At 40.7% G+C, this 13,434-nt stretch overlaps 1 protein-coding gene and 1 non-coding gene across 2 annotated transcripts; one reads left to right on the top strand and one right to left on the bottom strand.

Moving 5' to 3' along the window:
* Positions 1 to 330: 330 nt before the first annotated feature.
* LOC145575001 (uncharacterized) lies at positions 331 to 12,395 on the bottom strand. The gene has a single exon (XM_081632909.1). The coding sequence runs from the start codon at positions 10,633 to 10,635 to the stop codon at positions 5,164 to 5,166; it is 5,472 nt and encodes a 1,823-aa protein (XP_081489035.1). The 5' UTR covers positions 10,636 to 12,395; the 3' UTR covers positions 331 to 5,163.
* LOC145577131 (small nucleolar RNA R71) lies at positions 9,986 to 10,092 on the top strand. The gene has a single exon (XR_014098619.1). It is a non-coding gene; the product is annotated as a small nucleolar RNA R71 (small nucleolar RNA).
* Positions 12,396 to 13,434: the final 1,039 nt, after the last annotated feature.

The raw sequence follows: 13,434 nt of genomic DNA, 5'->3' as shown, positions 1-13,434 counted from the left end.
GAAAAAGCTAGATAAATAATTCAAGCAATGGCCAATTACAAGAATTAACAATTAATTCACTTAAACTCAACTAATTAACATCCCACAATTACCAAATTAATACATGCAACAAGCTATTGGTGACTACATTGAGGGTTCACCCAAACCCCAGAAATTAGACTACTCACAATCCATGGAGATTAAAGCAATTAAGTGTTTCAAGTAATTCATGACCAAATTAAAACTAGGAATTAAGTAGAAATTAACAATCTAAGCATGCAAATAACAATTAACAATGAAGAATAATAAGTATTAAAGCAAGAAAGAGGGAAGAGAAAGAGTAAGAAATGGTTACTAGAAGCTTCAACTTGAATAACAATGGTGGAACTTGTTCTACAAAGATTTGGATTGAAATTTCCAAGCAAATAACTAAAATCTACAATTACAAGCTAGTGTTTTTTGGAGTATTTTTGAGCTACCAACTAAGAGAAATAGATTTCTGGAATAATAATGGTCACCCCCTTCAAAAACGTCCAAAGGGGCTATTTAAAGGACCCCCAAAAAGAAAGGACGGAGAAAACAAGAGAAGTCGCAAAACTGACTCTGCACGGACGTGCCAAATTCTGCACGTCCGTGCAGAGGGTGGCAGTAGCTCGATTTCAGACTCAGGCCAGTCTGCACGGCCGTGCAACATCTGCACGTCCGTGCCAAACTATGCACGACCGTGCAGAATGCTGCACGTCTGTGCTGTCTGGGGCAGAAACTCTCCTTCAGTTTTGGCCGTGCTGCACGGCCGTGCTAAGGCATGCACGACCGTGCAGCCCTCCCTCGGGGCTCTAACGACTCCAAAACGCTTCCTCCTTGCCTCGTGGGTCCCGCATGATGCTCCCCTTGCCTTGCACTCGTCGCTCCATCACCAAAGGTGCTCGGATCATCGTCATTTTCACCTGAAAAGTGCATCAAAAACACGAACACCTCGTGAAGCACGTAATACACAAAATTACATAAAAATAAGGTAAGATAGAGCAAGTAAGTGGATAAAGACACGGAAACAAGCCCTAAAAGTACCCTAAAATCATGTTTGATAACAAGTTATCAAATCCCCCCAAGCTAAGCTCTTGCTCGTCCTCGAGCAAACTAACAATAATAAATAGGAGAGGGACTAAATTGTAGCGAAGAGTGAGAGCAAGGACTATGCCAAAATCGGGAAGCAAAAGCACACTAATCCAAACAATCACTTTTAGCAAAAGTGAGAAGCCGTTTAAACCTATAAGTCGCCTAATAGGACGAGTTCATCTCTCGTGAGGGTTTCCAAAGAGAAACACCCACAACTCCAACAACCAAAATATCTATTTACAATCAAAACATGCTTCCAAAGAAAACAAAAGTTTTTAGCCCAAGTCAACCTATCGGGATGTGAACACAAGCAAGAAAAGAGAGCAATTTGCGGAAATCAAATCATACTAGTGTACACATGAGTTAGAGACCAAGAAGCAACTAAACAAGATTGCAAAGGGACGCTAACTTAAACTTTTTACTAGTTCATTAGAACACACTTAGTCACTCCCAAGTCGTGGCACATTTTTATTTTCGGTTATAAAATAGTGGAGTACAAGTCCACCTCCCAAGATACACCAACAAACTCCTTCCACTAAACTCCACTATGAGATTTTTACAAGATGAACTAAAATATATACATAATGTGGGAGGCGTCCACAAATTGACCTCAAAAGAAAAAGAATTTTTATGGTTTTTTTTTGATAAAGTTCTTGAATTTTGAACTTTATTTATTGCTCCGCCTTTTTTGACTGTTGAGCGGCATTTTTTTTTTTTTTTTTTTTTTTTTTTTTTTTTTTTTTTTTTTTTTTTTTTAATAATTAATAATTACTAGAGGATAAAAGAGTGGTTTATTTTACCACTTATTTAACAAGCAATAACCTACTAAATCTCAAGTGAAGCTTCGCTTTGGGAAGAGTGGAGGCAAATCAAGGGCACAAGGGACCGCAAACCAACTGAAACATATCCTACTTCAAGTGTGCTTAGACAAGTTCATGAACTAACCGTGCAATTGAACATTCATCGACTTAATTACAAGCATGCACCTAAGCAATCAAGTTTAATAAACTCCTAAATGTACCGAACCCTTGCATACACTTTCTTTTAAGGAAATCTTACTCATCACTCAACGATCAAGCAAGTAATTCACATAGGTATCGTCATATAGGAATCATTCTTGGGCATTTTTTTTCTTTTTCATCATTTTTTTTATTTATTTATTTATTTATTTATTATTATTTTTTAGCATATATACAAAATTAGAGTAAGAGTTAAATTAAACTAAAAGAGGAGAAGATAGAAACTAAATTAAACTAAAAAAAAGGAGAAGAAAAATTTGGATTTATGGGAAGATTGGATTTTTGGGTTTGGATTAACGGGAAACAAGCAAGGGAACAAATCAAACAAAAACAACACAACCAAATCACAACCAACACAACAAGTTCCAATGAGCACAACCAACTCACAAGATATCCAAATCACAACCCCCCCCCAAGCTATCACTAACATTGTCCCCAATGTTAAGCATGAAAATCATAAGGAGGGGCAAAGAAGGAGTACCTCATTGGTTGGGATCGTGGGGGCTTGAGCCTCCCGGGTAGAATTGCCGATAGGCGTTCCGGAACTCTCCGAGGTCCCCACGAAGACCTTCAAAACTCTCCCTCATTTGGGTGAAGGCCGTAGTCATTGTTTCATTCGACCTCCTCACCTCCCCGAACTCGGTTTGGAGATTTTGAAAGTTTGTGTTCATCATTTGGAAGTTGGTGTTCATTTGGTGGAAATATTGCTCGTAGGAGAACGAGCTTGTACCAACTTCCGGTTCTCCAAATTGGAATCCTTGTTGTTGTTGGAAAGCCCCTTGGAAGGATTGCTCTCCTTGGAAATGGTGAGGATGTGGTTGCTCCTCTTGATGTTGTCCATGTGGTTGATGGGGGTGTTCTTGATGATGTTGGGCTTGAGGTTGCTCCTCCCCTTCCTCTTCTTCCTCCTCGTCATCTACTCCACCCGGTTGCCAATTGTAATCCGACTCAAAGATCCAGTTGGATGCGTCGTAGATGACGGTGTTCATTGGATTTGGGAGGTCGGCGTATCGGGCACCACTCACGTACCAAATGAGTGTGTTTCCTCTACCCTGCTCCACCCATTGCATGTTTTTGATTGTGGCTAAATCGATCCTTGTTGAACCTGGGAGAGCCTCAAGACCTGAAAAATCAACCTCAAGAAAAGTAGCAATAAAAGTAATCATGCCTCCTATAGCTATCCCTCCCTTCCCCTTGGCCACGTCCTCTAAGTGATCAACCAACCATGCGCCAAGGTCTAGTCTATCATCCCCCTCGCAAAGATGCCATAGAAAAAGCAACTCGCGATTAGACACAACTCCCGCGCTATCTCCTCTAGCGAAGATAGTGTTAGCAATGAGCCTATGGGCGAGTCTAAAGGCGGGGTGAATGATGGCTGTGGCCTTGTCCGATCTAGGGTCTCTTACAAAAAGTCCGGTAATTTTTCTCCAAAAACTACCGGCTTGGTAATTCCTAGATGGCTTGTCTTTAGGGCCAAACCTTTTTCCTACGGGCCACCTAAAGCAACGGTTTACTTGTTCTATTGTCATGCGGTGCTCATGGTCCATAAGCTGGAAGGTCATGTACCTAGGTGCATTGTTGTTATCCCGATGAACGTATAGGGATGAGAGAAATTCTACGGTGAGCCTTTTATAAGTTAATGCATGCATTTCAAGCCAATAAGGGATACCGGTAGAGTAGAAAATTTGTTTCACATCGTTCTCAACCCCTAATCTTTCCGCAATTCCTTCGTCATAGAACTTAGTTGGTTTTAACTTCCTAGTTACTATTGACTCATGTTTAATGCGGTGTTCATTTTTTTGGTAATGGATTCCAAGGGAAGTTGTCATGGGTGGGACATTGCTAGGTTGTCCAACTTCTAATTGCCTAGGTTGCCTAGGTTGCCTAGTTGAGGTGTTTCGGGTAGGGTTTCTCCTAGACATGATTGATTAAATTATCCAAACAAAGTCCACAAAGCACACAATAATCACAACTTACACAACCAAGGCTCTAAGTCACACCTCCTAAAATCAACCAAACAATAGTCCACAACAATTAATACCAACAAGGTCAATTAGTCTCAACCACCAAACAAGAACAACCAAAACCAATCAACAAAATTTTTTTTTTTTTTTTTTTTTTTTTTTTTTTTTTTTTTTTTTTTGCTCAAAATCACAAATCAACACACCAAATCAACAATTTCAACCAAAAACAACAAAAAACATCAACTAAAATCAACTAAGAACAAGTAGTAAAGAGTGAGAGTTGGAGAGATTATACCCAATGAATCGTGGGTGTAAAACCCGCAAATGAACTCCACTAACGTTCCTTGTTGTTGATTGAAGCTCCTAGAACACCCAATTTGCCCAAAATTTGAAGATTCAAGAAACCCCCAATTTGATTTTTAAGTTAGGGTTTATGGGGTTTTGATGAATTTGTGGGAGTTTTAGGTAGAAAAGGTTAGTAATTTGTTGTTGTTGTTGTTAGAAAGTGAAGGATTTTCAATTTTTGTGGAAATATTTGAAGATTTGATGGAGTTTTGAGGAGATTAGAGAAGGTTTGAAGGGAGGAAGAAGAAGAGTTAGAGAGAGAGAGAGGCGAGAGGAGAGAGAGTGATTTTTTTTTTTTTTTTTTTTGTTTTGAGCCGTGCAAAACTGCACGTAAATGCCTCTTCCTCGACGTGCACGGACGTGCAGAAACAGGCACGGACGTGCAAGACTAAGCACGGACGTGCCAAATTCTGCACGTCCGTGCAAAGGGAGGCAGAAACTTTCCTCGATTTTTCCAGTTCTGCACGGACGTGCCAACTTCCGCACGCCCGTGCAGTCTTCCAGACCTGCACTTCACGATTTTTTTTTTTTTTTTTTTTTTTTTTTTTTTTTTTTTTTTTTTTTTTTTGAAGAGAAAATAATAGGGATATTGTTATGAGTTCATAATTGGTGAATATGCGTCATAACAAATCCCATTAATTTATTTCTTACTTCTCTCATTCATCAATTTTTCTCAAAAATGCGCGGGTTGCCTCCCGGAAGCGCTCTTTTATTGTCACTAGCTTGACCATATTTCAAAATCAACCATGAGGGACATCAAATTCATCCAAATGAATTACCTTTGTTTCTTCTTGAACAAAACCATCAAAGTATGCCTTCAACCTTTGGCCATTAACCTTGAATGGTTCTCCTCTCTCATTGGAAATCTCAATGGCACCATAGGGGAAAACCTTTGTGACGGTAAAAGGGCCACTCCATCTTGATTTTAACTTACCCGGAAACAACTTCAACCGGGAGTTAAACAACAAGACCTTGTCACCCTCCTTGAACTCTCTTTTGTTGATGTGCTTGTCATGCCATGCTTTGGTTTTCTCCTTGTAAATCTTTGCACTCTTATATGCATCTAACCTCAATTCTTCCAAGGCATGAAGGTCGAGCATCCTTTTTTCACCCGCGGCTTGGATATCAAAATTTAAGGTTTTGATAGCCCAATGAGCACGATGTTCAAGTTCCACCGGTAAATGGCAAGACTTCCCATAGACAAGCTTGTAAGGGGTGGTGCCAATGGGAGTTTTGAAGGCGGTGCGGTAGGCCCATAAAGCATCATCCAATTTTGATGACCAATCCTTCCTTGACCTATCTACCGTCTTCTCTAAGATCACTTTGATCTCCCTATTTGAAATCTCGGCTTGACCACTTGTTTGAGGGTGGTAAGCCAATGACACCTTGTGCCTAACACCGTACTTTTCAAGAAGAGCCTTGAAAGACCGCTTTGCAAAATGCGATCCCCCATCACTTATGACGGCGCGGGGCACTCCAAACCTTGGGAAAATGACTTTTTTGAACAACTTGACCACTACCTTAGCATCATTTGTAGGAGATGCAACCGCTTCCACCCACTTTGACACATAATCAACGGCCACTAAAATGTATTTATTCCCAAAAGAAGAAGGGAAAGGTCCCATAAAGTCAATTCCCCATACATCAAAAATTTCCAACTCAAGAATATTGTTCAATGGCATTTCACTTCTCTTTGTCAAATTACCGGTTCTTTGACACCGGTCACAAGCTTTAACGAACCCCCAAACATCTTTGAACATTGAGGGCCAAAAGAATCCACATTGCAAAATTTTCGCCAATGTCTTGTTACTACTCATATGCCCTCCACAAGGTGAGGAGTGACACATAGCAATAACATCATGAATCTCATCATCGGGGACACACCTTCTAAAAAGGCCATCAACACCTTGTTTGAAGAGCAAGGGGTCATCCCAAAAATATTGATGAACATCATGTAAGAACTTCCTCTTTTGTTGATAGGTGAGGTCGGGAGGGAGTATAGAGCAAGACAAATAGTTTGCGATATCCGCAAACCAAGGAGCCGGAGCTTGAATGATTGCAAACAATTGATCATCCGGGAATGAATCATCAATTGGCAAACCCCCAAGTTCTTCATCAAAGACCGGTAGCCGTGAAAGATGATCGGCTACTACATTTTCGGCACCCTTCTTGTCCCGAATCTCAATATCATAGTCTTGTAAGAGCAAGACCCACCTTATCAACCTTGGCTTGGCATCTTTCTTGGACAATAGGTACTTCAAAGCCGAATGGTCGGTGAAGACTATGACTTTGGAACCCACCAAATAAGATCTAAACTTCTCAATAGCATGGACAATGGCTAGAAACTCTTTCTCGGTTGTTGTGTAGTTCCTTTGTGCTTCATCTAATGTTTTGCTAGTGTAGTAGATGGCATGAAGCTTCTTGTCCTTTCTTTGCCCAAGGACGGCTCCAACGGCATAATCCGAAGCATCACACATGAGCTCAAAAGGGAGCTCCCAATTCGGTGGTTGAATGATAGGAGCCGTGATCAAAGCTTCCTTCAACCTATCAAAAGCTAGCAAACAATCGTTAGTAAACACAAAAGGGGCATCTTTTACCAACAATCGAGTGAGCGGCTTAGCGATTTTAGAAAAATCTTTTATGAACCGGCGGTAAAAACCCGCGTGTCCAAGAAAGCTCCTTACCCCCTTCACATTAGTGGGGGGAGGGAGGCGCTCAATGACCTCAATTTTGGCACGATCAACCTCAATGCCCCTACAAGAAACAACATGACCCAACACAATACCTTCTTCTACCATAAAATGACATTTTTCCCAATTAAGCACAAGGTTCACCTCTTGACATCTTTTCAGCACTTTCACCAAGTTTTTAAGGCATATGTCAAAAGATGAACCACAAACCGAAAAGTCATCCATGAATACTTCAATTGATGATTCAAGCATGTCGGAAAAAATAGACATCATACACCTTTGAAATGTAGAAGGTGCATTACATAATCCAAATGGCATCCTTCGATAAGCGAAGGTACCAAAAGGGCATGTGAATGTAGTCTTTTCTTGATCCTCGGGTAGGATTGGGATTTGGAAAAATCCCGAATACCCATCCAAGAAACAATAGTGACTATGTGATGCTAGTCTTTCCAAAATTTGATCAATAAAGGGGAGTGGAAAGTGGTCTTTCCGGGTGGATTTATTTAATTTTCTATAATCAATGCACATTCTCCACCCGGTGACCGACCTTGTAGAAATGGTCTCACCTTTATCATTCTTGACAATGGTCATGCCTCCTTTTTTTGGAACTACTTGAACCGGGCTAACCCACTTACTATCGGAAATAGGGTAGATTATGCCCGCTTCAAGGAGTTTCAAAACCTCTTTTTTAACAACCTCTTTCATATTGGGGTTGAGCCTTCTTTGATGCTCAATAGAGGAAGCATGTTCATTATCAAGTAAAATTTTATGCATGCATATTGTGGGACTTATCCCCTTAATGTCATCAATTGTATAACCAATGACACTTCTATACTCCCTCAATACAACTAGGAGTTTCTCAAGAGAAGTGTCATCAAGCTTGGCATTGACAATAACGGGATAAGTCTCACTATCATCAAGAAAAGCATATTTAAGCAAAGGGGGAAGGGGTTTAAGTTCAACCTTAGGAGGAGGCGTAGTACTCTCCTCTTTTACCTCCACTTCAAGTACTTCAAACTCTTTTGCCTTGCTATGTAGAGGTTGGTCAAGCAACAACTTGTACCCTTTAGCTTCTTCACCATCATCATACAAGTTTCCCGTGAGGGTTGCTTGTAAAGTATCCTTGCTACCATTCACTTTCTTCAATTCTCCTATGTCTCTTTCAAGAGTATCGGTTCTATTGATTTCCTCATACAAAGGCTTCTTCATAGCTTGTGAGAATGAGAATGAAATTTTCTCATCTCCCACATTCAAAGTGAGCTTGCCTTGTTTCATGTCAATCACCACTCCCGCGGTGTTCAAAAATGGTCTTCCCAAAATAAGAGGCACCTTGTCATCCTCTTCCATCTCCATTACTACGAAATCACATGGTACAAAAACTCTTCCAACTTGTACCGGCACATCTTCAAGAATTCCCAATGGTAATCTAACCGAGCGGTCGGCTAGTTGAATGGACATCCTTGTTGGTTTCATCTCACCAACCTTCAAGTTCCTTGCAATAGAAAGGGGCATCAAGCTTACACTTGCCCCAAGATCACACAAAGCATCCATAGCTTCCATATCACCAATCTTCACCGGTATTGCATAGCTACCCGGGTCACCAAGCTTTCGGGGAAGCTTGTTTTGAATGATTGCACTCACCTCCATTGGAAGGGAGATGGTTGCACTCTCTTCAAGCCTACTCTTGTTGGATAAGAGATCCTTTAGAAATTTTGCATAGGTAGGCATTTGTGACATAGCATGAAGAAAGGGGATGTTTACTTGAAGTCCTCTCATAACTTCAAGAAACTTTGAAAACTTCTCATTGAGCTTCTTCTCCACCAACCTATGAGGGAAAGGAATTGGTGGTTTGTACACCCTCATGGGAGGCTTCTCAACCTCAACTTCAACTCCCTCATCTCTCTTTGTGGCTCCCTCACCACTCTTTTCTTTCTCTTTTCTCTCAACTCCTACAACCTCATTCTCAAAGTCACCCTCATCTCTCACTTCAACTCCCTCATTTCTCTTTTGTGGCTCATCTTCACTCATAACCGGGCCTTCATACCCTCTCCCCGATCTCAAGGTGATAGCCTTGATATGCTCCTTTGGGTTCACTACCGTTGAGCTTGGAAAGTGACCACTAGCATTGGAGGTGGAGCTCCCAACTTGTTGAGCAATTTGAGCCAATTGGCTCTCAATTATCTTATTATGCGCTTGAAGTTGTTGAATGTTAGAGCTCATCTCGGCATTGCTCTTCCCTTGTTGATTTATAAAAGATTCAAGAGCGGTTTCAAGGGAAGTCTTTTGAGGTGGAGGAGGTGGTTGATTGAATTGTTGTTGCCTTTGTTGGTTAGGATGGCGGTATGGGGCTTGTTGATTTTGATGTGGAGGGGGTTGGTTGTAGTTGTTTTGAGGAGGATGGTTATAGTTGGATTGATTTTGGTTGGATGGTCTCCACCCTTGGTTTTGCTTCCACCCTTGATTGAATGGTTGGTCATTCCTTTGGTTCATGACCGCAACTTGCTCCGTGGTAGCGTTGCAATATGAGGCCATGTGATCGTTACCCCCACAAGTCTCACAAGACATAACTTGTGGTTGTTGTTGAGAGGTAGAGGGACCGGAAGAAGATGTCGCTTGGTCTAGCTTGTGAGCTAACATATCAAATTTTGAGGCAATAAGATCTATTGCACTCAAGTCATACATACCCTTCTTCTTTGGTTGGTTCTCTCTTCGATCATACCGGTAGGCATAATGCCTAGCAACTTCCTCAATCATACTTTCGGCTTCTTCTACCGGTAGCTTTTTAAGGCTACCTCCCGCTCCATTATCAAGGTTGGTCCTCGAAGTAGGAGTAAGACCGTCGTAGAAGCTTTGAATAATCATCCATGAAGGCAATCCGTGGTGTGGACACTTCCTCTTGTAGTCCTTGAATCTCTCCCATGCTTCACCCAAGGTTTCATCATCCTCTTGAGTGAAGCTTGTGATCTTCCTTCTCAATTCCGCGGTCTTCTCGGGTGGACAATACTTCCCAAGAAAGGCTTTTGTAACCTCTTCCCATGTTGTCAAGGACCCTTCTTTCACGGACCTCAACCAATATTTAGCCTTGTCCCTAAGAGAAAACCGGAACATATGCATCCAAATGAATTCCTCCGTGAGATTGTTTTGCTTGATGGTAGTGCACAACTCAAGGAAATTGTCTAAATGAGCTAGAGGGCACTCATTTACACTCCCCCCGAATTGTTCACTTTGGATCATCCTTATGAGTTGAGGAGAGAACTCATAGTTGTTTGCATTGGTGGTGGGAAGAAGTAAGCCACTCCGAAGTTGGAATGCATCGGGGTGGTCATAGTCTTGTAGAATCGGTTGTGGTTGATTTTGTTCATTCATCTCTTCTTCAATCTCCAATGTATCCTCCGATTCGGAATCCGTATAGGCTAATGAAAACTCCGGCGTGCCTTGTAAGAGCCTTCTTACGTTCCTTAAAGTCCTATTCAACTCCGGATCTACGGGGATAAGCGGTGATTGCTTACTCCTCCGTGTCATGCATAGTCAAACAAAGCTAAAGAAAGCGTTAGCAATGACTATCACAAAGTAAACACGCATAAACAAAAATAAAACAAGAAAACTATGCACATATACACATATCTAGACTCATTCAACAATAACTTATTCAATGTGACTTTGCCTCCCCGGCAACGGCGCCAAAAACTTGATAGAGCGTCGCCAACCTATCAAATAATAGACCTAACTCGATCCTGCTAAACTAGTAGCAAGGGCAAGAAAGGGTCGAACCCATGAGAGGCGTTGAATCAACCACCAAATGTTAGTGTTTAAACAAGCTAGATTAAGTCGGGTTTTTGGAATTGGTATTATGTCACACCGATCTAATTCAAATCAATTAATTCTAAGAGGTGATTAACGATATTAAGAAGATCTAGGATATGGGTTACACCGCTCAACTTCATCACAAATAACGATTAGCATACATAGCAATGGTAAAATGGGAGATAAATTAGGGGAAGTTACCTAAGGCACCCTACTACTCTCTCAAGCTAGAGGGATTACTTGACATCAAGAACATAACCTACTCTCGTGATTATGGGCAAGAAACAAGTGTTAAAGCATTATCACGGTAACATACAATTCCCTTGACTAGAAGTTCCTATTCTCATGGCAAATCAAGTCAATTAAGCATAAGGAGCCCTCTCAAGTTCATCTCTCGATCCTTCGTTGAAAAAGCTAGATAAATAATTCAAGCAATGGCCAATTACAAGAATTAACAATTAATTCACTTAAACTCAACTAATTAACATCCCACAATTACCAAATTAATACATGCAACAAGCTATTGGTGACTACATTGAGGGTTCACCCAAACCCCAGAAATTAGACTACTCACAATCCATGGAGATTAAAGCAATTAAGTGTTTCAAGTAATTCATGACCAAATTAAAACTAGGAATTAAGTAGAAATTAACAATCTAAGCATGCAAATAACAATTAACAATGAAGAATAATAAGTATTAAAGCAAGAAAGAGGGAAGAGAAAGAGTAAGAAATGGTTACTAGAAGCTTCAACTTGAATAACAATGGTGGAACTTGTTCTACAAAGATTTGGATTGAAATTTCCAAGCAAATAACTAAAATCTACAATTACAAGCTAGTGTTTTTTGGAGTATTTTTGAGCTACCAACTAAGAGAAATAGATTTCTGGAATAATAATGGTCACCCCCTTCAAAAACGTCCAAAGGGGCTATTTAAAGGACCCCCAAAAAGAAAGGACGGAGAAAACAAGAGAAGTCGCAAAACTGACTCTGCACGGACGTGCCAAATTCTGCACGTCCGTGCAGAGGGTGGCAGTAGCTCGATTTCAGACTCAGGCCAGTCTGCACGGCCGTGCAACATCTGCACGTCCGTGCCAAACTATGCACGACCGTGCAGAATGCTGCACGTCTGTGCTGTCTGGGGCAGAAACTCTCCTTCAGTTTTGGCCGTGCTGCACGGCCGTGCTAAGGCATGCACGACCGTGCAGCCCTCCCTCGGGGCTCTAACGACTCCAAAACGCTTCCTCCTTGCCTCGTGGGTCCCGCATGATGCTCCCCTTGCCTTGCACTCGTCGCTCCATCACCAAAGGTGCTCGGATCATCGTCATTTTCACCTGAAAAGTGCATCAAAAACACGAACACCTCGTGAAGCACGTAATACACAAAATTACATAAAAATAAGGTAAGATAGAGCAAGTAAGTGGATAAAGACACGGAAACAAGCCCTAAAAGTACCCTAAAATCATGTTTGATAACAAGTTATCAGAATGTTGATACAAGCATAATTTTATTGGATTGGTTTGTTAACCACATTTGGTTTATTAAAGGATTGGAATTGAATGCTTTAAGTGGAATGAATTTATTAATTATTCCACAAGGTTATTATTATTTATTTATTACTCAATCATAACTTGTTAGTATGTTGAGTAAAGGTGGATTAAGCCGAAATGGCTAGGTGAGTTGACTATGTTCAACAATTTTGGATAATTTGGAAGTTTAATGGAATTAAAGGTTAATTTGTGATGTGATCACCATTGTCTTAAATAAGATTAAAAACGAATTGATGTATGATTGTTATGTATGGTCTTCTTGATTGAGTCGGCTATTAATTAAAATTGTAATCACGTAAAGTGAAACATGGATGAGCAATAAAACTCTGGAAAGCGTGCACTTCTAGAGTATTGACAATTATGGGTTGGGGTACACGGTGGTAGCCCGTGGCTTTTCGAGGCTTGTTTGATCAACATGTCCTCTTCTCTTTTGGTATTTACATTTTATTTTATAATGAAAGTTAGATGGGATCCTAGACTAACTTTGTGAGAATGGAGTCGCGCCCATTCTTGCATCGCGCTAAACTTTTATTTCAAATGGTCATTTGGGACCTGGATTGGACAACCTGGTCTATTGCTTACTCCAAACTAAATTAAATTTATTAAATTGAATATGATGAGTCAAGTGTTTGGAATTGGTTAGTAAGTATGTTGAGTCAATTGAATTGTCTAAGTGTGGAGTCTTGATTAATGAATTCGTGTTGTATGTTTATTTACTTTAATTAATTGAGCATGCTAGGTTTGGTATGTTGTAGCTTGTATGTACTCAGCTTTGCTGATTGCGTGCTTTTGTGTGTGTTTTCTTTTGGTCATGGCCTTCGCCTTTCAATGACCCTGTGATGATCCAATTATTACACTTGTATTATTGGGGAGCAGTATTGCACAGGTTAGCTTGATGATGTGCAGTTCGGGATTTGACAATCGCATTGTCAAGGGATGGTGTGATTGAGTGTATTCGTTCTTTGAAA

Source organism: Chenopodium album, chromosome 13 (genome assembly GCF_948465745.1).
Source record: "Chenopodium album chromosome 13, dcCheAlbu1.1, whole genome shotgun sequence".
Lineage (NCBI taxonomy): Eukaryota > Viridiplantae > Streptophyta > Magnoliopsida > Caryophyllales > Amaranthaceae > Chenopodium > Chenopodium album.
The sequence above is the reverse complement of the archived record's forward strand: the minus strand, read 5'-3'. Positions and strand labels throughout refer to the sequence as shown.